The sequence below is a fragment of the Panulirus ornatus genome, chromosome 50 (genome assembly GCF_036320965.1).
Source record: "Panulirus ornatus isolate Po-2019 chromosome 50, ASM3632096v1, whole genome shotgun sequence".
NCBI lineage: Eukaryota > Metazoa > Arthropoda > Malacostraca > Decapoda > Palinuridae > Panulirus > Panulirus ornatus.
The window spans coordinates 2,494,677-2,522,305 of NC_092273.1; the positions used below are offsets into that span (position 1 = coordinate 2,494,677).

The 27,629-nt window shown below is 39.1% G+C and overlaps 1 protein-coding gene across 8 annotated transcripts in view; it reads right to left on the bottom strand.

Moving 5' to 3' along the window:
- Window positions 1-4,332: 4,332 nt before the first annotated feature.
- LOC139764480 (hepatic sodium/bile acid cotransporter-like) overlaps window positions 4,333-27,629 on the bottom strand; it is a 30,852-nt gene continuing 7,555 nt past the window's right edge. For 3 of the 8 annotated variants that reach the window (XM_071691057.1, XM_071691058.1, XM_071691060.1), the window contains 8 exons: window positions 27,359-27,603; window positions 24,929-25,120; window positions 23,304-23,480; window positions 21,801-22,023; window positions 21,248-21,465; window positions 14,259-14,408; window positions 10,488-12,868; window positions 4,333-10,339 (listed from right to left, as the gene is read on the bottom strand). In XM_071691057.1, the coding sequence (XP_071547158.1) occupies window positions 12,623-12,868; window positions 14,259-14,408; window positions 21,248-21,465; window positions 21,801-22,023; window positions 23,304-23,480; window positions 24,929-25,120; window positions 27,359-27,598 (1,446 nt within the window). In that variant the 5' untranslated portion in view covers window positions 27,599-27,603 and the 3' untranslated portion in view covers window positions 4,333-10,339; window positions 10,488-12,622. Of the gene's footprint in view, window positions 10,340-10,487; window positions 12,869-14,258; window positions 14,409-21,247; window positions 21,466-21,800; window positions 22,024-23,303; window positions 23,481-24,928; window positions 25,121-27,358; window positions 27,607-27,629 lie in introns of all 8 variants that reach the window. The other 5 variants (XM_071691052.1, XM_071691056.1, XM_071691059.1 and 2 more) reach the window with 3 other exon arrangements.

Here is a 27,629-nt window from a genome sequence, read left to right on the forward strand (position 1 = left end):
ATTATGAATGTAATTCTCAGGAGAAGTTGTGGTGGAAACAGTGAGGAGGAGGAGGTGATTCTGAGAATGTTCTTAGTGAGGTCAAGATAACATGGCTGTGTGATCGTGAGACTGGCGAAGGTGTAGCCAAGATAACATCTGGTTTATGTGGTTCTGAATATAGACATTACGTACGCCAGATAACACGTGTACCTCGCCTTCCCCGCCACACACCTGGAACTGTACACATTCAGCTTAGACTACCACACACACACACACACACACAGCTGTGTTCACCTGCCTCCACCTACCCCCGACTCCACCTACCCTCAGCTCCACATACCCCCCACCAGTGTGACCCCTCACTCATATGACCATGACTGTCATTCGGTCGTGTACGTACATACTGTGCTTGTGCCATTCGGTCGTGTGCGTACATGTCATTCGGTCGTATGTGTGTATAATGTAGTTGACAAAATCGTGTAAACATTCATGTGACAGCCACAGCATCAAACTGTATTGTGTACACCACGTGGGTGAGTGGGTGCCTAACACCCCCCCCCCCCCCAACCCGGCTCTCAGCCTAACCTCTTTAACCCCGCACTGTACACAGTACACCATGGGTTGACCACAAATTATTACGTATGTGCTTGTACACACTATAGATAGATAGATAGATAGATAGATACTGTTACCTTGTCTAGTGGATCTAGTAATGCTCGTTAGTAATCTAGTAATGTTAGTAATCTAGTAATGTTAGTAATCTAGTAATGTTAGTAATCTAGTAATGTTAGTAATCTAGTAATGTTAGTAATCTAGTAATGTTAGTAATGTAGTTCTTGTCTTGCTGAGTGTAGGAGGACCCCGCTAAGACAGCCTGCGACCCAGGCTGGTCCAGATCCTGGCACACACACACACACACACACACACACACACAGTCGTGCGTCCACATCCTGGCACACACACACACACAGTCGTGCGTCCACATCCTGGCACACACACACACACAGTCGTGCGTCCACATCCTGGCACACACACACACACAGTCGTGCGTCCACATCCTGGCACACACACACACACAGTCGTGCGTCCACATCCTGGCACACACACACACAGAGTCGTGCGTCCACATCCTGGCACACACACACACACAGTCGTGCGTCCACATCCTGGCACACACACACACAGTCGTGCGTCCACATCCTGGCACACACACACACAGTCGTGCGTCCACATCCTGGCACACACACACACAGTCGTGCGTCCACACCCTGGCACACACACACACACAGTCGTGCGTCCACATCCTGGCACACACACACACAGTCGTGCGTCCACATCCTGGCACACACACACACAGTCGTGCGTCCACATCCTGGCACACACACACACACACAGTCGTGCGTCCACATCCTGGCACACACACACACACACACACAGTCGTGCGTCCACATCCTGGCACACACACACACACACAGTCGTGCGTCCACATCCTGGCACACACACACACACACAGTCGTGCGTCCACATCCTGGCACACACACACACAGTCGTGCGTCCACATCCTGGCACACACACACACAGTCGTGCGTCCACATCCTGGCACACACACACACACAGTCGTGCGTCCACATCCTGGCACACACACACACAGTCGTGCGTCCACATCCTGGCACACACACACACAGTCGTGCGTCCACATCCTGGCACACACACACACAGTCGTGCGTCCACATCGTGGAAGTTGTTACTAACAAAGACATGTGACATGTACAGTGTTTGTTTACATGTACAGCCTAGTGAAGCGTACTGTACTCAGTGTAGGGAATGTTTACACAGTCCTACATCATGCACGTGGTAGTACACTCCACACGTGGTAGTACACTCCACACGTGGTAGCTGAGCCAGTGGGCGTGGGAGGTGGGGATGAGGGTGGTTCCTGCTATACTCTCCAGTGTCCACTACAGTTATGATCACCACCACTCATAACCGTGTCCTGTCTCCTGCTATCAGTCACTCCCATGTACACGTACCTCTCACCCTCCCATGTACATGTACACATACCTCTCACCCTCCCATGTACATGTACACATACCTCTCACCCTCCCATGTACATGTACACATACCTCTCACCCTCCCATGTACATGTACACATACCTCTCACCCTCCCATGTACATGTACACGTACCTCTCACCCTCCCATATACATGTACACATACCTCTCACCCTTCCATGTACATGTACACATACCTCTCACCCTCCCATGTACACGTACCTCTCACCCTCCCATATACATGTACACATACCTCTCACCCTCGAATGTACATTTACACTTACCTCACCATCACTTGTACATGTACTGTACCACAATACACTCTATCCTTGCCTCCACCAAACCCTAGCCATGTACCTGCCACCTTTACTGTACTAACCCGCTGAAACACTTTATATCATGTTTAACTTAAAAACAAAATTAAGATTAAAAAAATATCGGAGAATATGTTGGGTGTAGCTAAGATAACCTGTTATGTGGTTCTGAGTGTGCTGGGTGTAGCCAAGATAACCTGTTATGTGGTTCTGAGTGTGCTGGGTGTAGCTAACATAACCTGTTATGTGGTTCTGAGTGTGCTGGGTGTAGCCAAGATAACCTGTTATGTGGTTCTGGGTGTGCTGGGTGTAGCCAAGATAACCTGTTATGTGGCTCTGTGTGTGCTGGGTGTAGCCAAGATAACCTGTTATGTGGCTCTGTGTGTGCTGGGTGTAGCCAAGATAACCTGTTATGTGGCTCTGTGTGTGCTGGGTGTAGCCAAGATAACCTGTTATGTGGCTCTGTGTGTGCTGGGTGTAGCCAAGATAACCTGTTATGTGGCTCTGTGTGTGCTGGGTGTAGCATCAGTTTTAAGTGATCCTTGGCACCAAGACGTATCCCCAACATATCGACACTAGTTAGTTTGATATGTATCTGAGATGAGGCAGCGCGTATTTAAGATCACATTATTAACATGCTAAGGTGTTCAACATATAAGACACTATGATAAATGCAATAATATCATATGATAACTCTGGTAACCTTACAGTGTGTACACTAACACGTGTGACTCGGTCACTGCAACGTGAAGGCCAGACAAGATGTGTTACAACATCAGAGATAAGATAACAGTAACTAAACATAACACCAGATGGTCATGATAACACTTAAATAAAGACGATAACACCAGTCCAGTATTATAACTCTGAGGTCATGATACAACTGGGATGAATACGACGCTGATGCTACAAGATAACACTGATGGGTTATGATAACATGGGTTAAACAGAGATAACACGAATGGAACACAATAACTGATGAGTCATGATGACTGTGAAAACTCGGAACATGACAAGTGAAATACATGGAAACTAGTGCGAGACAAGATAACACTAGTACAACATGATAACACCAGTACAACATGATAACACTTAAAGGTTAATGATGAGAGCATGTGACTGGTGAGTCATGATAACATTAGCATAGCATGTAACACTGGTGGGACGAGATAACATTGCAATACATTGATGTGACGTGTGTGACACGATAACACTGGTGACGGTCAAACTGATTACACATTATAACACTAGTGACGTGTGGTAACACTGGTGGGTAGAAACAGTGCAGGATGAAGGTGACCGGGGCGTAATATTACGATAACATAGCTGAGGCATTGATGGGGGCGGGGCGTAATACTACGATAACATAGCTGAGGCATTGATGGGGGCGGGGCGTAATACTTCGATAACATAGCTGAGGCATTGATGGGGGCGGGGCGTAATATTACGATAACAGCTGAGGCATTGATGGGGGCGGGGCGTAATACTACGATAACATAGCTGAGGCATTGATGGGGGCGGGGCGTAATACTACGATAACATAGCTGAGGCATTGATGGGGGCGGGGCGTAATACTACGATAACATAGCTGAGGCATTGATGGGGGCGGGGCGTAATATTACGATAACATAGCTGAGGCATTGATGGGGGCGGGGCGTAATATTACGATAACATAGCTGAGGCATTGATGGGGGCGGGGCGTAATACTACGATAACATAGCTGAGATATTGATGGGGGCGGGGCGTAATACTACGATAACATAGCTGAGGCATTGATGGGGCAATAACACAGTTGAGTGGAACATGATATTAATGAGACGTGCTAACAGCATTGCGACAGTTACGAACCACACAAATAAATCTTCAGGTGTGGTCTTGAGGTGTGGTCTTGAGGTGTGGTCTTCAGGTGTGGTCTTCAGGGTTGGTTTATGAAGCGTGTGATTTTTTTGTGATGATGAAGGACTGAGAGGAGATGGAAACACGAGCAACGATAACACCAATGTGATTATTAAGTCATGTGCAGAGGTGGTACACGTGGTGGAGGACTATGGTAAGGTGGTGAGGTCTGGTGAGGTGAGAGAAGCAGGCTTAGCAAGAGTCCCGCCGCGCTGGTGTAGGTGCAGGAGGTGACACGGGTACCCCTCAGGAGAGGTGTGTGACTAATGGATCTTGTGGAGATTCTGCAGAAGGGAAAAAGCGTTCTGTGGTACTGAATAAGAGAGCATTTGCCGTTTGCTCTTTATGCAGCAGGAGAACAAGGCTGTAAATCCCATGGTGCAAGGTGGTGGTGATGTCCCACGTAAGTCCTGACGAAAGGGTCATAGAAGATGCAGCATCTTAGAACCCTGCCACACAGATAAGAGGTCAGGAGTCACTTGGTGTGGTGCCGATGACAGTGTAGAGACCGCCAGGGTTCCTTGAGTCTGCAGTGACGTTGCCAGAACTTGAGGCATCAGTACGGCGGTTGTGGTGCGACGAGAGTCGGCATTTTGATTGACGGGTGACGGCTTCTGCAGTATTGACGAGAAAGTGAGGTCAACCACACAGTGGGGCATTAACACTGTGGGCGTGACCACCAAGCTCATTAGCTATTCAGTCACCATATTTCTGCAGGATGGCCTATGTCGTTAAGGTCAAAAATGTCCAACTGCTGATCTCAAACCTCATTCTAGGTCAGATGAGGTCATACAACGTTATTGTCAGTTGTTTAATTACAGTTGCTAAGAAGAGCGTTATGACTATGGTGTTATCATACCAAACTCAAGCATTGGTATGAGTGGTAGTTAACCATGGCAGTGTCGTGGCTAATGACTCTACAGTTATATGCCAGCAGTTATTCGCACCAGTTATCTAGACACATACCATAATTATCTATACACTTACCAACACTTACCAGAGTTATTCGTAATACATCTTACATTCTTCTAAATGCAAACCAGTTATACATACACCTACCAGAGTTATACATACACCTACCAGAGTTATACATACAACTCCCAGTTTTGTTTTGTTTTTGCTTTTTCATTTTTAAAGTTGGAGGCTCCAGTCACGGACAAAAGTCCCCATCAAGGCCGGGCCTTAACTGATATATAGAGAGGATTATGAAAGTGAAGAAGAAAGAAAAAGTATTTACGAATTTTGGAGGAATTGAAAAACTTGTCTTATAAAATGTATGGCAGGTGATAGTTATTGGGAAAGATGTAAGAAAGGAAGAGTTCCAAAGCATTGATGTGTACGGAAAGAAACGGTTATCAAAACGGCCCATCCATCCCTGAGTTGCTAATGGTCGTATTGTAATCATATGACACAGCAGCTTGCCAAGGATTGCATGCTCTAGCTACTGGTAGCTACTGGTGGGGGGAACACAAGCAGCCAGCTCTCAGGAGCAAAATCCAAGGTAATACATATAGAAGAGGAAAAGTGAACCAACATTGCGGCGAAGGGCAAGTGGGTCAAGTCTTGAAGTTAGCCTGGAAGAGTTTATAAGTTGGACCGCTTTCTACTCAACTATGTCAAGCAAGGATGCAGAACCACACCAGATGTGAGAGCAGTACTCCATACAAGGATGGATCAATCCTGTGTAAACAGAGCAACTCTTCAGAAGAAAAGAAATTTCGACATCCACTCAGGACTCCCAGTTTCTTGGAAGCAGACATACCTATTTCCGTAATGTGGGGTTTCCAAGAAAGATTTGATGTCACAGTAGAACCAAATATGTTCATGGAGTCGAGGTGGATTTACAAAACCGTCGGAGACAAGCGTTGTGTTTTCGATAGAGATCGGTAGAAACTGGGTTACAGAGGCATTAAACTCAACCGGATTTCGTCTATCCACTGAGATATCCTATCTGAGTTATCCATACACCTATCAGAGTTATCCATATACCTACCAATTATCCATACACCTATCGGTTATCCAATTTATCTATTCAGATATAGCTACAAAGGTTATCCCCTATTTCTACCATAGAAAACAGAAAGGATACTGTTTTTTATTATCAATTTTATGGGTAACTTCAGGAACATTACTTCACAATTTTTTTTTTCTTGGCTAATTTTTAATATGACTGAGCTTTACATACTCCAAATAAAGCAGAGAAAGAAAGGGGTCGGTCAGCCCATAGCTGGACAAGCACTATATATCTATCAACTTCCGAAAGAGCTTTAAATTCAAAATGAGACATTGAATGGGCTTCTTAATTCTCTTTGGAAATTCATAAGTGAGGAGAAACCCCTTCAAACTATTAATCAATATACAATAAATCTAACCCTACATCAACTCTCTTGGTTTCCCTTGAAGAAAGCCAACTTTCGCAATCATTCAATTTCACTGCTTTCACACATATAGGTCTAAATTAATACATACAAAAAGCACAAACTCTACGTTACGAAAATTTCTTCATATCACATCTAACAGTAAGAAATCAAAAGCAAAATATAATTGCAGTGAAGACTCATTTTCCAGCTAAGTACTAGTATAACAAGAATATATCATTCAGATGTCATACAGAAGACTATAGATACCTTCAAATCAAAGAATAAACATTTTTCTCTCTTTCCATTTGTTTTTTCCAACTTTTGCCTTTTGCTATCTCAATTCTTATGTTCAGCATCTTAACTTAAACTTCAACGAGACATTCTTAAAAAAAAATTGAGATGTTTATTTACAGATATTTTCAAAATCACGAAAAGGCTTTATAAATTTCATTCTACTAAGCTACTTAAAGTTAACTGAACTGATTTCACTCACTATATCAAGGTTTACTTCAGATAAGCCAAAGCACTTATTCTTTAACTTGACTGTTTGCGTATGGATTTATTTACCAGTTAGAACAGTTGAAAGCGGTACCATAGATATGTTTAAGAATAATTTTGATAAATATTTTGCTCCAAATTTGTGATCGACATTATTTACATCTCCATCATCTAAGTAAATGTTACGGGTATTCCCTCTTGAGTCAATTCTAAACCTCTCTACTCTCATCATACTAACTTGAGTTTTTGACCGCTTTCTCTATTTCAAACTGCCTCAAGGAGATTAGAGGTTGGGTTGTTTGAAGTCCCTCATATATTTTCTGGAGTCTGCTATCTCTCTCTCTCTCTCTCTCTCTCTCTCTCTCATATATATATATATATATATATATATATATATATATATATATATATATATATATATTATCCCTGGGGATAGGGGAGAAAGAATACTTCCCACGTAATTCCCTGCGTGTTGTAGAAGGCGACTAAAAGGGGAGGGAGCGGGGGTGCTGGAAATCATGCTCTTTTTTTTTTTCAAAAGGAACAGAGAAGGGGGCCAGGTGAGGATGTTCTCTCAAAGGCCCAGTCCTCTGTTCTTAACGCTACCTCGTTAACGCGGGGGAAATGGCGAATAGTATGAAAGAAAAGAAAGATATATATATGATGCCTGTTCCAACTGGAACTTCTGTCCCTCTGGGTGGTGGCCACATCAATAGAATCTCCATAACTAGTGAACTCCAAGGCTACTTCTTACCCTTTACTGCCTCATCCTTAACAGGCCACTGGCAGAGGGCAATTCTTGTGCAGTGTTTGCTCCTTCCAACTACTTCTACCTAAGATTTCTACCTAATGCTCCTGCCTCAATGTTCCTGTCTCTTACTTCTAATCTACTGCTCCTACCATTTTGCCAAAAGGCAATGATAGCACATAGTGTTTACCACAAGAAAATCCAAAGTTATGAAGAATGAGCAGTGTGAGTAAAATGTTGTGAAGTGATACGTTTGACAAGAAGAGATTGTACATTTGTGGAGAGAATGCATGCAGTCCACGTGTTAGTGAGGCAAAAAGAAAAGACAGCAACCTGGATCAGAAGAGAGCAACCTGACAACCACTGAAGTGCTGGCTTACTAAGCAGATGTCACTAACCCTCCTAATACCCAGGCAAGTAACACTGGTAATATAATTCCCTGGTTGTTGGCTGTCTACCACCTACTAAAGTCTGCCACCAGAGCTTTCATACGTAAACACCAAGTGCTTCTCTCCCTATACCCCTACCACCAGCATTCCATAGACCAGGAATGATTTCCCCTGTCGTACTTGCTGCATGCACATATACCTTACTCACCCAGTTAAAACTCTTCGATGGATCTAGAAACTTTTCATGAACCCCATATATTTGTAGCACCTTACACAAGGCCTCTAGGTCAACCCTGTCGTGCTTTTTCAAGATCCATAAACACTACATACAACTTCTCTTTCTTTCTCCAACTATTTCTATCAAATTCTTCAAAGTAAAGACTTGGTCCACACATTCTCCATCTCTTGCCTCAGTTAGATGATCTGTGCATGTCTTGACCCTTTCTGAAATCATCACTCTTCCTTATAACTTACCAGGTATATTCATCAGATTTACACCTATGTAATTTGCTTATTCAATTTTGCCCCCTTGCCTTTATATAAGGGTACTTCCTTCTCTCTTTTCACCATATCATTTGGCATGAGTCACCTCACATACCACCTCACTCCAAACATACTACATCCCCCACCCTATCACCCAACACTTTCAGATTTTTTCAAAATACTAAATATCTCTCACCTTTTATTTGCCAGTTACCACTCCCCCTTCCACTCTCCTCACTCTTACACCCATATGTTCTCTTGTTTTCCTTCATGCTATTCACTTTTTTCAAGGTTCAAGTCATGGATAAAAGTCCACATCAAGACCAGGCCTTAACTGACATGTAAAGAAGTTAATAAAAGGGAAAAGGAAGAGACAAGGAAAAGTACTTACAAATTTTGGAGAAAATGCAAAACCTGCCTTTTAAAAAGTGCCAAGTAATAGTTCTTGGGAAAGACATGAAATGGTAGGGAGTTTTAGAGCTTCAAGGTGTATGGAGAGAAAGTTTTCAAAACAGCCTATCCTTGATTGCTGACAGCCACACAATATTGATGTGATGTAGCAGCTTGCTGAGTACTGCGTGATCTTACCTCTATGATTACTCTTTTGCACCTTAGCTCTCATTTGCCCTTTTTTCCAGCTCTTGTACCTTTCTTTTGACCTCTTTCCTCTTTCTTTTGTACTCCTCCCAAATCACTCACAACTCCTTCCCTGCAGGTACTATTCACACACCACCTCTTTCTTTCCCACTAGCGATTTAGCTTCTTCCCACCACTCACTACCCTTTATCTTTCATCCACAACCCACCTCCTACATGCCACATGCTTCACCTGCATATTTAACCATTGCTTCACTAAATACCCTCAACTTCTCACACACTCCCCATGTTTCGGTTACTCTTACCCTATGCTACTCTTTACTTGATCTTTCTATGATCCAGGAGACTGGAAAAGCCAATGCTTCCTAAAGTAAGACAGCCACAGTACTCCTTCATATGCTGTCAGTTATGATTTGTTAGAGACTGTTATGAGAACAAGGTAGGTTGGAATAACCAGATACATAGATAAACAAATGATTTTCTGATACATATCTCTATCTTTATGAGGACACAGAGGATATTTCTTTAGAATTACTCTATGTAAACAGACATGCATAGTACTTCATCTTTTTTTTTGGCCAACAAACAAGTATAATATAGGTGTCTAAAATTTGAAAAAAAGTGCTATGTGAAATATTGTTTTTCTATACCCATTTGTTTCTCTCAACTCTGCAACGTACTGTCAAGAACAAATGAACATTGGTCTCATTTGTCCACAACCACTCTCTGGCAGCAATGTATACGAGACTGAAACCACAGCCTATCATCAATAGCCAATACCCACAGATTATTCGTGTTTAGCTTAACCACTTCATGTGGCCAAGTTCAGCCCACTGAGAACATATCACCCCCAACTACACAATGAAAAATACTTTTCTAATATATCTAACAGAAATACATAGCAAGAGCTGCTTAGCAGCTTATAAGCTCACCCAGATCAGTGATATAAGTGTTATTTTGCAGGAAGCATATCTTTTACTTCTTCTCCATAGTTTTGGAAGTTGACAAAGTCACTAGGGCCACCTGGTAAGGGAGAATATATGAAATTTAAAATCAGCTGTCATTTCTGCCAACATATCACTAACATTTCACACATAAAGATTGTTACTATATATCCAAATAAGTGCAAATATATTCAGAAACAGAGACCAACACCCATGCAAGCACTAACATGACAGATGGTAATAAAATGTAACTTCATGAGGGCCTCTTTCTCGCACCGGTAGATAGTTTTCTTGAGCCACGTCATCATAACTATCTTGGTGAACAAGTTGTTGTAAACATAGCCTGATTTTGCAATCACTTCCAAACTCATTTTCAGACCTTGCCTATCTGTATGGTTCAGTTCACTTGCTTAGTCATTCCTTTCAGATCTGAACAGCTTAAATTCCTATTTTTCAAGTATTTGGTAAAATCTATAAATTCACTAAATGTTCTTAGTGTTAATATTTGCAACACAATAACTTAGAACACTTGCTAAGGTCTTCCACTTTCCAACCTCCTCTACATAAAATGAGCTTATATTTTTACATTCAGTGTCCTTCAAAATATATCTAAAAAAATCAAAATGAATATTCATATAAAATTATATATTCTGCCTTCCTTTATAACTATTCATCAGTGTTTACAAAACTCTGTCTACAATTTCTATAGTGTTTTTATTTCTTTTATGGTTTATATGAAATTCATATTTGACTGTAACTCTATATTTTTGACATTCCATTATCAAGAGTTATAACAATACAGATTATACTTAACTGAATCACATTGTTCAATTCTAAAGGGCATTTGACTGTAGCAGAGCCAACTTGACATCATGTAATTATAGTCTCTAATTTGACTGAGAATCACAATGAAGATTCTAGAATGTTCAAATATACCAGAACCAGAAAATATATTTCATTATTCCCAGTTTTAAGATGGATGATATTGAATCTTATCCTTGAATACAGATCTTGCAAAAAAAAATCATTAGCTTAAAGTTCAAAATTTTCTTTCTCACCCATCTGTATGTTATCTGTATGTTATCTGTATGATATCTGTATGTTGTCTGTATGTTATCTGCTCTTGTTTACAGAGAATATGTGGAAATTATTCTTTCTCCCCTATCCCCTAAGATTTTATATATATATATATATATATATATATATATATATATATATATATATATATATATATATATATACCTTCTTCATTAATTAATATGATAAAACTGGTACCATTAATGCCAACCTCACAGACAGGCAAAAGGGCAAGGATGCCCACTGCCAGGGTAAATTTGTAATCAGAAATAAACATATATCTAATCTACAGAATTTGTGCAAAATATCATAAATGAAAATACAAAAGCATTTGTTGTAAAACAATTATTATCGTCAATGATCAAATATGTGTTTTAGTATATTGGCACAGCTTCACTGAATGCCATGAGACAGCTATCTTCATATAATTACCAAGGCACCAAATTAATAGTATGATTATTCATTGCAACATAAAAAAAGGCCTTTGCAAGAAAATTTAATTTGTATCCATCAACAGCTGTCTCATTAAGACAAACTGCTCTCAGCTTTAGGTGCTTGTTACTCTTAAAAACCTCTAAATTTTTGAAAGAGTTGTGAATCAATATTCAGATTTCCACACAATAAGAGTAGTCAGAAATTCCTACAATCCATAAGTGTATATGTACCATGATAATAAGATCCTTGCATAACACTACCCATATTTGTGTTTCTGTAACTCAGAAGGTCTTGCACCAACATGGTCCATGTAATCTACCTATACTATCAGAACTTAAGAAATAGACATGTAAATGAGCCCATCTGGATACCACCTGATAATTCAGAGTAATGTCATGAATTCAAAATGTTACTGGATTTATTTTGATGGTATAGGCAAATTTGATACACCTGAAAATGTTAAAGTAGGAATATAATTTTCTGTATATCATTGTCTACTTCACAGACCAATTATTCTGAATAATGAAATCAAAATCATCAACTTCAGTCACATATTTACAGTTATTTGTATTAAAAATATCCATTCATATGGTTTCAAAAGTTCACTTGAAATAAGTGAGGTGAAAAATTAATATATTCATAAAAACTATCCTAATATCCATCTACATTTTCTTGAAATGACTAAGTGAGCAAATATCAAGTGCAGTATTGAATTTTTATCAATTTATTTTTTTTTTTACATATCTGTATAAAAAAAAATCTACAAATGTATAAAAACACTTTTAAAGTTTTTGTGTGTAATACTGCACCTCTCCTGAGAGCCCAGGAGAATACTATATTGTTATGCAAATTATTTCTTTGCACTGTTATTACAGTTATTAGAATCATTCTGAATTGCTGCAGTACTGGACAAAGAAATTTCTGCATTTTCCCTTACATTTTCCTCATCTATTTCATATGTGTTATGTTGCCGGCGGCAGTCTCGGATACGCTTGATGATGTAAGCGATGGTAAGTGGTATTGGCGTCATGGTTGCAACAGCAACAGGAATCACCATTGTTACATCCCCAAGTGGAGCATACTTCCTCAGGGCTACCTGGTGTGGATAAAAAGAAATACATCTGTGATGACTATTATTTGCATCAACATATAATTCATGTAAATCACAAGACAGTAAAGAGGGTAGTGGTGGTCTGTTGTGCGAGATAAACCAGTTATGTGCCTCATAACAATTTTTCTATCTGTATAATAGAGTATAATGTACCATTGTATCATAGTACCCACAATATAATTCATATACTATTAGACCTGTCTTTCTAGCTATAATGCCTCATCAGTTACACAATATTTTGGTTCATAAGCATATCAAAAGGATTCTGTTTTTTATCCCTTCAATAGGACTCGCAGTTTGCTGATACAACATCTAATGCAACAAGGTAAATGCATAATAACACACTGATTGCTAACATACTGCATAACACACAGGATGCCTCTGGCTGCTGGCAGTTGACTGCAAGTGTGCCTTATACAGCACTGAGCATTTCAAAATGTCAAGCATAGTTAACAGTAAAGTTGTGAGTCAGGAAGCAACTACTGGCATCTCAAAGAATGTTTCCACATCCGTCACTCATATTTTTTCATTTTAGCTGGTAAGTAACCATGAAAATGAGAGGGAAGTTAGTACATCATTTTTTCACTGCCCAGGCAGCAAAGAAAATGGACACAGACAATGCTTAGAGGTTTATATCGATAATGTACATAAATAACGTAACACATAGTATTCGGATTTATAACAAGATTGCATAATAAGATGTGTATATATTATGCCAGTGCAGCACTAAACATCTATTTATTTGATAATCTAACCATGCATGTATCATGTTGTATAACAATGATTATGAAAATGTTTTTTTTAATATTTCTTTCAGGTGTTAAAAAAAAAGGGGGAATTTTTAGAAACTTGCTGCACTTAGGGAACATTTATCAAATCTGGAGTAGTTGTAGTAATGGGTTAAGGCAATCAACAAACAACAAAGTATTACAGAGTAAAATGCAGATTCTTTGTTACTGGCATATGCTATCAAGCAGACCAAGATGGCTCTTTCTCATTTCTCATATCACAAAGTACTGACTTAAAAACTTGGCAGCACATACTCTGTTACTATCTATGATCTTGATATAATCTGTTACTGTCTCAATGGACACAGATTAGGCAACCTTTCCCGAGGGCTGTAAAAACAACGAATTGCCACAGAAATAGTGATTGCAACAATATTAAATAATACTGTAATCTGGTGTCTTAAAAGCAAAGCCCAATTATCTAAATTCATTATCCTTGACCTAAGGACCCAATCCCAAGGGAAGACAATACATTTCTATCTGTAAGGCTCAAACTAGGTTTAAACTCACATAACACCACATTAAACAGAAAATACTGTAAACTAATCTCTAATTTCTGATTTTACTAACCCTATTGAGACTGTTACCTTGAGAATACCGATTGATAATCCAGTCTGTTGAACACCAGTCTCAATACTGATTGCTATTGATTCTTCCAAACTGCGACGACACAAAACAGAAGCTAAACCACCAAAGACAAACCCAAGCCACGGCAGTAGCATACCAGCCACAGCAACCTGGACATGAACAATAGATAAACATATTAATCTGGTGTTGATCTCAATTACTTCAACAAAATAAGCTAACAAATCACTTTCAGGGCATCTTAACAGAAGACATGATTACAACTTTCATATTTCTGAATCATTTTGGAAATGTTCTTTGGCATGGGTATATATCAGTCAACTAGAAGAAATAACAAGAATATATCATTGAAATTTATTAGAAAAGTGAAAAAAATATCCACAATACAGGAAAAGTGGATGAATAGAACAAGCTAAATAAAGAAAAAAATTCCTCCCAATATACACCAATACCTTATTCACACACACACACACACACACACACACAGACGGGACACATAAATTTAAGAAGTTGTATGAAAGGAAAGAATGTTCATGAGACAAAAAACAGGAATGTGCAACTCCCTCCCTGTATAGCACAAATATGTAATTACAGTTAAGATTATCTTACTGGAAAAGATTAAACTACACACATAAGAGGAGCCTACTCCAAAGGGGTGAAGGTCACCAACGGAGTGCTCCAGGTTCTGTTTTGGAACCATTACTCTTCTTACTCTATGTGAATGGCTTGCAAGAGTGTATGGACTCCTACATGAGTATGTTTGCAGATGATATAAAGGCCATGAAAGAAGTGAAAAGCAAATAGCTTTGCACGTACTTACAAGGAGACCATTAAATAGAGTCCGAAGTTGGCCTGGTCCATAATTGATGAAACAGCCTGAGCAAATGTAGAGTAATGAGGATGGAACAGAGTCAAAGAAGGCCCCAGTATGATTATTAGTTAGTAGAAATTAGGCTTCAGGATTCTGTGTTGGAGAGGGACTAGGTAGATGACAATGTCCCTAACCTGTTGCCAGAGCCCCTTGTAAGAAGAATAGTAAGGGAGACAATATGTCTGATGGCACATATTAGAATAACATATTCTACCTAAGGCTAGAACTTGAATATGTTCCTCATGTTTGATCACTGCACCTTAAAAAGCAAAAAGAGCTAATATGGAAAGTTCAAAGGTGGGCAACAAAGATGGTAACAGAATTAAGAGAGCTGAGTTAAAGGGAAAGGCTATATACTTTAAATTTGCCCATATTGAGAAGAGAGTGAAGGGTAAGGTGACCTGATCACACCTTTAAGATTTTAAAAAAGATCGATGATGTTTACAATGCACAGTTCTGTGAGAGATGAAGATATAGAGCAACCAGACATCATAACATGAAATTAAGAAACTTGTTGAAAAATATGTCCACACAAGCTCTTCTTCAGTTTCATTTATACTGAAACCCCATTCTCCCAAGTCATAGCATCAATTGCCAATTATGCATCCTTGCACCTAGATCCCCTAGCACCAAGAATCAATATTTTGCATGATAAAAGCTCCTCCCAGAATGAAATCCATCCCACTTTCCTACTTCCACATCTGGTGCATGTACATTAACTATCAATCCACATTTCTAATCTACTTTAACTATAACTTACATCAATCCTGAACTCAAATTCTTATATTTTATTTGCTTTGCTTTGTCGCTGTTCACACTCAGTCTCTAGCTGTCATGTAATAATGCACTGAAACCACAGCTCCCTTTCCACATCCAGGCCCCACACACTTTCCATGGTTTACCCCAGACGCTTCACATGCCCTGGTTCAATCCATTGACAGCACATCGACCCCGGTATACCACATCGTTCCAATTCACTCTATTCCTTGCACGCCTTTCACCCTCCTGCATGTTCAGGCCCCGATCGCTCAAAATCTTTTTCACTCCATCTTTCCACCTCCAATTTGGTCTCCCACTTCTCCTCGTTCCCTCCACCTCTAACACATATATCCTCTTGGTCAATCTTTCCTCACTCATTCTCTCCATGTGACCAAACCATATCAAAACACCCTCTTCTGCTCTCTCAACCACACTTTTTATTTCCACACATCTCTCTCACCCTTACATTACTTACTCAATCAAACCACCTCACACCACATATTGTCCTCAAACATCTCATTTCCAGCACATCCACCCTCCTGCGCACAACTCTATCCATAGCCCATGCCTCACAACCATACAACATTGTTGGAACCACTATTCCTTCAAACATACCCATTTTTGCTTTCCGAGATAATGTTCTCGACTTCCAAACATTCTTCAAGGCTCCCAGAATTTTCGCCCCCTCCCCCACCCTATGATTCACTTCCGCTTCCATGGTTCCATCCGCTGCCAGATCCACTCCCAGATATCTAAAACACTTTACTTCCTCCAGTTTTTCTCCATTCAAACTTACCTCCCAGTTGACTTGACCCTCAACCCTACTGTACCTAATAACCTTGCTCTTATTCACATTTACTCTTAACTTTCTTCTTTCACACACTTTACCAAACTCAGTCACCAGCTTCTGCAGTTTCTTACATGAATCAGCCACCAGCGCTGTATCATCAGCGAACAACAAATGACTCACTTCCCAAGCTCTCTCATCCACAACAGACTGCATACTTGCCCCTCTTTCCAAAACTCTTGTATTCACCTCCCTAACAACCCCATCCATAAACAAATTAAACAACCATGGAGACATCACACACCCCTGCCACAAACCTACATTCACTGAGAACCAATCACTTTCCTCTCTTCCTACACGTACACATGCCTTACATCCTCAATAAAAACTTTTCACTGCCTCAAACAACATGCCTCCCACACCATATATTCTTAAAACATTTCCACAGAGCATCTCTCTTAACTCTATCATATGCCTTCTCCAGATCCATAAATGCTACATACAAATCCATTTGTTTTTCTAAGTATTTCTCACATACATTCTTCATAGCAAACACCTGATCCACACATCCTCTACCACTTCTGAAACCACACTGCTCTTCCCCAATCTGATGCTCTGTACACGCCTTCACCCTCTCAATCAATCCCCTCCCATATAATTTACCAGGAATACTCAACAAACTTATACCTCTGTAATTTGAGCACTCACTCTTATCCCCTTTGACTTTGTACAATGGCACTATGCAAGCATTCCGCCAATCCTCATGCACCTCACCATGAATCATACATACATTAAACAACCTTACCAACCAGTCAACAATACAGTCACTCCCTTTATTAATAAATTCCACTGCAATACCATCCAGGCCCGCTGCTTTGCCGGCTTTCATCTTCCGTGAAGCTTTTACTACCTCTTCTCTATTTACCAAAACAGTCCAATGGTTCTTCCTTCACCAGGAGTGCCAACCACTATTTCTATCATTTTCTCTCATTAACCCTGGACCTTACCACCTAAATCATTCTGCCCCTTATCCTTTAATTCTGTGTCATTACAGCCAGATCATCCAGACTTCTCTCATCAAACAGCCCTTATCCCTCCCCCCAGGGGCGTATCTAGGGAAAATAGTGCCTATGGCAAGCACTGAAATTGCGCCCCTGGCCTAATTGAAAATGTACATACAGCGGATGTATATAAAAATATATACAATGTAATTACAAACTGTTGAAGAGTTGGCCTAACTTAAATTTATATAAACTCTTAAAGACTTAAAGTTGATGACTTATTTGATCAAAATTGTAACATAGAAGCGGTAATGCAACTGGTAGTAGCAAAATATTACTTTAGTTGAAAAAAAGGAAAGTTTCTTTTTTATCTCACAAAACCAAACCATTAAAAATGTCAATCTGGTAGCATATGTCAAAAACAAACCTGTTGAGTGGCACCCCCCTTCAAGTGGCACCCAAGGCACCTGCCCTGTCTGCCATACCCTAAATACGCCACTGTAACTGTTTCCTTCAATTTCTGGCATTTTTCTTAGAAAAATAGATTTCCTTTAAAAACTCCTTATGACGTTCATTTAAGCAGTTAAATGAAGTCAATTTTAAAATATTTTCTGCTCCTTTCCATCATATTTACTAGGTATGTATCAATAACTGTGAGCATTATGATATATTTTCCATGATTATCTCAAGTATAGAAGTGTCTGAATATCTCGTCTTTCAATATTGAAACAAGTTTTTCGAGCTAAAAAATATACCTTCAATTTTTAGCATTTTTCTGAGAAAAATAATTTCCTTTAAAAACTTATTATAAGAAGTATTTTTCATGCTGAATATATATCTGGAGTTAAAATATCTTTTAGTCATCTTTATAATGTTCAAATAAGCTGTTAAATGAAGTCAATTTCAAACTATTTTCTAATCCTTTGCATTGCATTTACTGGGTATGACTCGGTAACTGAGAGGATTATGATATATGTTCCATGATTATTTCAAGTATAGAAATGTCTGAATGTCTTCTCTTTAAATTTTGAAACAAGAAGTTTTTGAGCTAAAAAAAATCTCCTGAACTATTACCTTCAATTTTTGGTATTTTTTCAGAAAAATAAATTCCCTTTAAAGGCACAGTATAAGAAGTATTTTTCCTCCTGAATACAAATCTGTTGTTAAAATAAGGTTTACTCATCTTTATGACACTCAATTAAACTGGTAAACGAAGTCGATTTTAAAATATTTTCTGTTCCTTTATATCGTATTTACTGAGTATACATCGGGTACTGAGAGCATTACGATATATTTTCCATGATTAGTTCAAGTATAGAAGTGTTTAAAAACTCATTATAAGAAATATTTTTCTAGCTGAATACAAATCTGGTGTTAAAATATCATTTAGTCATCTTTATGACATTCATTTAACAGCTTAAATTAAATCAATTTTCAAATATTTTCTGCTCCTTGCATCATATTTACTAGGTATGTATCGGTAACTGAGAGCATTATGATATATTTTCCATGATTATTTCAAGTATAGAAGTGTTTGAATATCTTTCAATTTTGAAACAGTTTTTGGAGCCAAAAATACCCTGAATACCTTCAGTTTTTGGTATTTTTCTCAGAAAAATAAATTTCCTTTAAAAACTTAAAATAAGAAGTATTTTTCATTCTGAATACACTCAATTAAATTGTTTAATGAAGTCAATTTTAGAATATTTCTGCTACTTTACATCGTATTTACTGAATACGTATCGGTAAGTGATAGCATTATATATTTTCCATGATTATTTCAAGTACAGAAGCATTTGAATATTATTTTTTTTTTTTTTTTTTTTTTTTTTTTATACTTTGTCGCTGTCTCCCGCGTTTGCGAGGTAGCGCAAGGAAACAGACGAAAGAAATGGCCCAACCCCCCCCCCCATACACATGTACATACACACGTCCACACACGCAAATATACATACCTACACAGCTTTCCATGGTTTACCCCAGACGCTTCACATGCCTTGCTTCAATCCACTGACAGCACGTCAACCCCTGTATACCACATGACTCCAATTCACTCTATTTCTTGCCCTCCTTTCACCCTCCTGCATGTTCAGGCCCCGATCACACAAAATCTTTTTCACTCCATCTTTCCACCTCCAATTTGGTCTCCCTCTTCTCCTCGTTCCCTCCACCTCCGACACATATATCCTCTTGGTCAATCTCTCCTCACTCATTCTCTCCATGTGCCCAAACCATTTCAAAACACCCTCTTCTGCTCTCTCAACCACGCTCTTTTTATTTCCACACATCTCTCTTACCCTTACGTTACTTACTCGATCAAACCACCTCACACCACACATTGTCCTCAAACATCTCATTTCCAGCACATCCATCCTCCTGCGCACATCTCTATCCATAGCCCACGCCTCGCAACCATACAACATTGTTGGAACCACTATTCCCTCAAACATACCCATTTTTGCTTTCCGAGATAATGTTCTCGACTTCCACACATTTTTCAAGGCTCCCAAAATTTTCGCCCCCTCCCCCACCCTATGATCCACTTCCGCTTCCATGGTTCCATCCGCTGACAGATCCACTCCCAGATATCTAAAACACTTCACTTCCTCCAGTTTTTCTCCATTCAAACTCACCTCCCAATTGACTTGACCCTCACCCCTACTGTACCTAATAACCTTGCTCTTATTCACATTTACTCTCAACTTTCTTCTTCCACACACTTTACCAAACTCAGTCACCAGCTTCTGCAGTTTCTCACATGAATCAGCCACCAGCGCTGTATCATCAGCGAACAACAACTGACTCACTTCCCAAGCTCTCTCATCCCCAACAGACTTCATACTTGCCCCTCTTTCCAGGACTCTTGCATTTACCTCCCTTACAACCCCATCCATAAACAAATTAAACAACCATGGAGACATCACACACCCCTGCCGCAAACCTACATTCACTGAGAACCAATCACTTTCCTCTCTTCCTACACGTACACATGCCTTACATCCTCGATAAAAACTTTTCACTGCTTCTAACAACTTGCCTCCCACACCATATATTCTTAATACCTTCCACAGAGCATCTCTATCAACTCTATCATATGCCTTCTCCAGATCCATAAATGCTACATACAAATCCATTTGCTTTTCTAAGTATTTCTCACATACATTCTTCAAAGCAAACACCTGATCCACACATCCTCTACCACTTCTGAAACCGCACTGCTCTTCCCCAATCTGAATATTATATCTTCCAATTTTGAAAAAAAAAAATTTGAGCATTTTTGTCAGAAAAATAGATTTCCTTTAAAAACTCATTATAAGTGTATATATGTAAATGTCTATTCATGTGTATGTATATGTGTGTATATGTTGATATGTATATGTAATTGTATGTATATGTGCATGTATGGGCATTTATGTATATATATGAATATACATGTGTATGTGAGTGGATGAGCCATTCTTCGTCTGTTTCCTGGCGCTACCTCGCTGATGCAAGAAACAGTGATTAAGTATGATGATAAAACATAATATCCTGAATTTGAATTTGTTTCCTCTTCTGATTTACTGAACTTACCTTCCAATCAAAGAATGAAAAAATGTACAAATTGGCATAAACTCCAAAAGTCATCATGAAGATAATGAAAAGAATGGAGATAGGTTTCAGAAGCCGCTTCATGAAAAGGGCAGCTCGCTTACACCGCCACTTAATAAGCAAACCAATGGAAAGTGGCAGGACCAGCCCAATGACTAGCATGGCAATATTCTTGTAAGGAAGCTCTTTGAAGTACCCTCCTGAAAGAGGTATTAAAAATCTTAGAACATTCTAAATCATGCAGCTTTGCAAAATAGCTACATACATGTTACCGTTTACTACTACACAAGGTATAAAGAATAAACAAGTGGGTAGACTTCATATCATCTGCCCACTGGATATTATAATGGAGGTCAGAAAGTTAACTACATCAAGGGGTATATATCTCTCATTACCTTTGAAAATTCATATACAAAAGACCTCTTGTTTTTTCAGTTTCCCATTGTTTCAAAATGTCATTTACCTTCCAAATTCCCAAAGCTCCTGAACTTATGTCCAATCAGATCATAAAGTTGTTTCATGCATAAATCTTTACCTTGGTATATGGATGTGGCAAGGGAAAACACCCATAAAGGGAGGGCAGCAAAAGATGCAACAGTTGAAATGAAGGTCATGGTAACAGAAAGGTCAAGGGAGCCACCTAACAAATAAGTCCACATGTTAGAGCCACCTCCACCTGGGGAACAGCCAGTCAGGAACAGACCCAACCACATCTCAGGAGTTTCATAAAAGAGTCCATATCCAATGGCATATGATGCCTGGAAGTAGAAAAGAACTAAATATGCTTTTAATTATATCATAACATATCACCATTAGCAATGGACAGATGGTCAGATAGTTTGAACACAAATGGTATGAAAATTATTGAAAATAAAATGAAAGTGATCAATGCTAGCAGAAACAAAGAGGAGGGTAACATAATGAAAATCATCAGCTAAATTAATTCTCAATACTTGGGAGTAATATCTAAAGATGAAAGTCTACAACAAATGAAAATAAAAAACAAGTATCAAATACAATATAATCCTTGGTATGATACAATCTATACAGATAGAAAAAAATGTACCAATGATATGCAACACAATAATGCAATCCACCATTCTAAGACCCATTTAAGTATATGGATCGGAAGCAAATAGGTAGAACAGTATGTAAATGTTTGCAATAATTATCAATTTGTGATGGTTTTTGGTCTTACATTGATTATTCTTATGTGTACTTGTTCATAAGTGATTGTTCTCAAACGGTATACAGTATACACCTAATAGAAATACTTATAAGAACACCAACAGTACAACAAGTTTATTTAGATGTGTATGACCACTGGAGTGTAAATGCTTATAATAATTATAATCATGAATCTAAGATGCTATTCTTGCTTACACTTGATATATCTTCATTCATAATGATTGTTCTATAATTTCATAAACACTAAACAGTAAATATTAAAACAACATAATTTTTGAAGTTCGTTGAGGTTCATGCTATCCCAGTGCAGATATGATTACAATAATCATCAATTTTTACGAGGTATTTGGTCTTATGATGTTTTATCTACATCCTTTTTCTCATAACTGACTTCTCAATAATATTACCTGAACCATATGATAAATTATATACTAGCTGTACAATTACAAAGTTAGTTTGTTCACTGCCACCATAAATATCTATTACTGGGGAGGTGAAGGGAGTAAGGCCAGGGTGGGAACAGGCCTGCTGAACTTAAGACATATGGTAAGTCCAGATCATGCAGGAGAAAGGTTGGTGAGCCACTGAAATCATAAGATGCACCTACAGACCCAGAAAGGGAAATTACAGAGGGAAGGAATGGATTCTGAACGGTGCACATTTGAGTCATCCATACACAAGAGTATTAACCATATACCTATTAAAAAAATTCAGTTAACAAGAACTTTCTTGAACTATTTAGAAAAGTGTTAATCATATATTTATTAAAATCAAATTTGGTTAACATTACCATGCTTGAACAATTTAGATGTTATCATAAAAGATTCCTGAAAAATAGTAAATGACCTACCAAAGGCATAAACAAATACTGTGACAAAAGACCAATGACAGGAGCCACAGGTCTGAGAAGTGTCTGCTTGATGACTTTAAGTTCTATTGCACAGCCCATGTTGATGTAAGCCAAAACCACCAAACCAATCACCACATGGATGAAGATCTTGTCAAGGACTCGTTCTCCTCGTTGTACCTTTTAAAAAGAAATAATCTTTATTTTCTAAGAACTTCATGTTAGTAAAAAGGAATACTGAAAGAAGAATAAATGTTACAACTTTATACCATATTTGTATGCAATTTTATTCCCCAGTAAAAACACTTCACAAAAAGATTAAGCATCCTGGTACAGGATATCTGGCAAAATAAAAGGATGACTTACCTTTTGATTGTATTAAACAATAATATCTATTCAGGTTGCTCTGGCTTTGGCCACAACCAAGGGAGGATAAGGAATACGAGGAGAAAGTAAAGTGAGAGCAAAAAATAATGCCATGAACAAATGAAACAACACAGTCTTCCCAACTTTAGATGGGAAAGACCATGTACATATGTGTGCATGTGTGTGTGAGTATAACCAACTCCCTGCACAACAGGACCCCTTATCTCTGCTTCGACACACACAGAGTACAGCCCTGAGCTGTCCCCAGCCACTGAACCATGGGTCAAAGCTAAAAATTTTACACAATCATAAACATTTTCTCACTAACGTATTGAGGGCTGATGCCCCAGTCATCTTCCAGTTATTAATGCAAGCCAGGCCAATGATATTAACCTCAACCCTGGTTCACCCCACCCCTCTCTAGAGCGAACTACTCTATCCAATATTCCAGTTGTCTTCAAAGGTATCACCTCCACTGCACTCAAGGCTCTGGACATGGAACAACTACTTGAACATAAGCACCCAAAGCAAACTTCCAAACCCCTCACATTCCCAGCATAAACATCCAACATGCAACAGCATAAGATACATAGACCCACTCTTCATTAGCTAATGGTCCTCCTCCACAAAACCCCATTCATATGCATAATATTCTACAACTCAAAGCCAACATAAAAACAAACACAAAAGTACTCAGCCTACCCCTAAAACACATTATCACATCATCTTCCAAGAGAACAGACTTACATACAGACTCATCCTCCCTTTTCTCTATACCTACACAACCTCAGGACAAATCAGACAACATAGAAAATAAGGATTCTTGATTGCACACCAATACAAACCAATCAAAAACACCAAACAAAGCTCAAAGATCACAAAAAATTATATTACAGTCCAGAGAAATTAACATATTGAATAGCTTCTGCAATATAATTAACACCTTTATACCTCCCCTTACCACTTACCCTTTCAGATACACTCCCTAACTAAAGACCATCAACAAAATGAAAACCTTTGTGTGAAAATTTCAGCACCCACCATCCTGCATGGCTCAACACTCATGCCCAAGATCCCTGAGGTCAACTGTTCATGAACATACTGCATTCTTTCAACATCCTCTACCTATGGGACCAACCAACCTTGCCAGACATTACCTACTGAACACCAACACTGCACACTTTACCACCTGGAGCACTTGAACTCTCTTCTGACCACTTACCCATTCTAAATCTAATATAGAGATTACAAGAGAAACTTACCCTAACTTCCACTGGCTCACTGACAAGATTCTGATCATGAATGGTGTTAATCATAAACTTGATCTTAGTGAAGCCCAGGAACTTGCCAATTATTGTAAAGGATCTTGTGCCAGCTTCATCAGAGTGGGCAGGAGGGAGCGGAATTCTGTCAGGTTCTATTCCAAGATGGTCTAAATTATCTTCATTTTCATCCTATAATGAAATCAAAAAGTTAGTAAGAAAGTTCTTGCATATACAAAAACACATAGTTACAAACTATTTTCTTTTGCAATTTCAATGAATATAACAAAAGCTTAATGAACATATGTCACACATACAAGAACTACATGCCCCCCAAGTTTGGGTCACACATAATCAAAAGATCTTCATTTGCACAAATACTTTTGTTAACAAAATTCATTCTATGCTAAATTTCATTAAGAAAGGCCTCTTCAAGAACTTCTGAACTAAACAAACATTTGATATTAACAAAAGGCTTCTTGCTACATATGACTGTATAAGGTCAAGTAATTTAAAAAGAAAAGGTAGCTAAGCTTGGGTCACAGATAAGATTCTGACTGCGAGTGCACTAATGACAAATAACATCCTGCTTATGATGTATGACTCAGGTTTGTTATGCATCTCTTGAATCATGAATGCATGGTGTTCCACTGCATGAAAATGCCTTGTAAAGAAATATTCTGTTTATAAACATATCTGCAACAATGTGCCTTCAAGTCTATAGTTCTTTATTTGTGACCCCTGTTATAAATATCTGCATGAGATAATACTTTTGTTTAAGAATTCCTATTTTTTTTTTCTTATTTATTATACTTTGTCACTGTCTCCCACGTTAGTGAGGTAGCGTAAGAAAACAGACGAAAGAATGGCCCAACCCACCCACATACACAAGTATATACATACACGTCCACACACGCAAATATACATACCTATACATCTCAATGTATACATATATATACACACAGAGACATATACACACATGTACATAATTCATACTGTCTGCCCTTATTCATTCCCGTCACCACCCCGCCACACATGAAATGACAACCCCCTCCCCCTGCATGTACGCAAGGTAGCACTAGGAAAAGACATCAAAGGCCACATTCATTCACACTCAGTCTCTAGCTGTCATGTATAATGTACCAAAACCACAGCTCCCTTTCCATATCCAGGCCCCAGAGAACTTTCCATGGTTTACCCCAGACGCTTCACATGCCCTGGTTCAATCCATTGACAGCATGTCGACCCCGGTACACAACATCGTTCCAATTCACTCTATTCCTTGCACGCCTCTCACCCTCCTGCATGTTCAGGCCCCGATCACTCAAAATCCTTTTCACTCCATCTTTCCACCTCCAATTTGGTCTCCCACTTCTCCTCATTCCCTCCACCTCTGACACATATATCCTCTTTGTCAATCTTTCCTCACTTATTCTTTCCATGTGACCAAACCATTACAAAACACCCTCTTCTGCTCTCTCAACCACACCCTTTTAATTACCACAAATCTCTCTTACCCTTTCATTACTTACTCGATCAAACCACCTCACACCACATATTGTCCTCAAACATCTCATTTCCAACACATCCACCCTCCTCCGCATATTTCTATCTATAGCCCATGCCTCACAACCATTCCTTCAAACATACCCATTTTTGCTTTCTGAGAAAACATTCTCGCCTTCCACACATTTTTCAACACTCCCAGAACTTTCGCCCCCTCCCCAACCCTATGATCCACTTCCATTTCCATGGTTCCATACACTACCAAATCCACTCCCAGATATCTAAAACACTTCACTTCCTCCAGTTTTTCTCCATTCAAACGTACCTCCCAAATGACTTGTCCCTCAACCCTACTGTACCTAATAACCTTGCTCTTATTCACATTTACTCTCAGCTTTCTTCTTTCACACACTTTACCAAACTGAGTCACCAGTTTCTGCAGCTTCTCACCCAAATCAGCCACCAGCGCTGTATTATCAGCGAACAACAACTGACTCATTTCCCAAGCTCTCTCATCCACAACTGACTGCATACTTGCCCCTCTCTCCAAAATTCTTGCATTCACCTCCCTAACAACCCCATCCATAAACAAATTAAACAACCATGGAGACATCACACACCCCTGCCGCAAACCGACACTCGCTGAGAACCAATCAATTTCTTCTCTTCTTACTCATACACATGCCTTACATCCTCAACAAAAACTTTTCACTGCTTCTAACAACTTGCCTCCCACACCAAATATTCTTAATACCTTCCACAGAGCATCTCTGTCAACTCTGTCATATGCCTTCTCCAGATCCATAAATGCTTCATACAAATCCATTCCTATACTATATAAAATCTAAAGGCAACTTAATATCTGTAGAAAAGAAATGAATGATTAACATAATCCATTACAGAACAAAATAACACAAAACACACCAATATAAGTATATCTCCAACAGTATTGGGAGGAAGATCATCAAGATGAAATGTAACCTGCTTTTCCCCGCCTTCCTTAACATCCAAGTATGTGACAGAACTGTTGTTCACATAAAGACGAACCTTCAGTGTGGCTGCCTCAGTAGCAGCATTTACCACTGACCCTAGGCCCATGAACCACACACACACAAGACCTGTACCATACATCAGCACAAGACGCACTGGGTACAAAGGGCACATCCTGCCTGCTGGGAAGATAAAGCAACAGCAT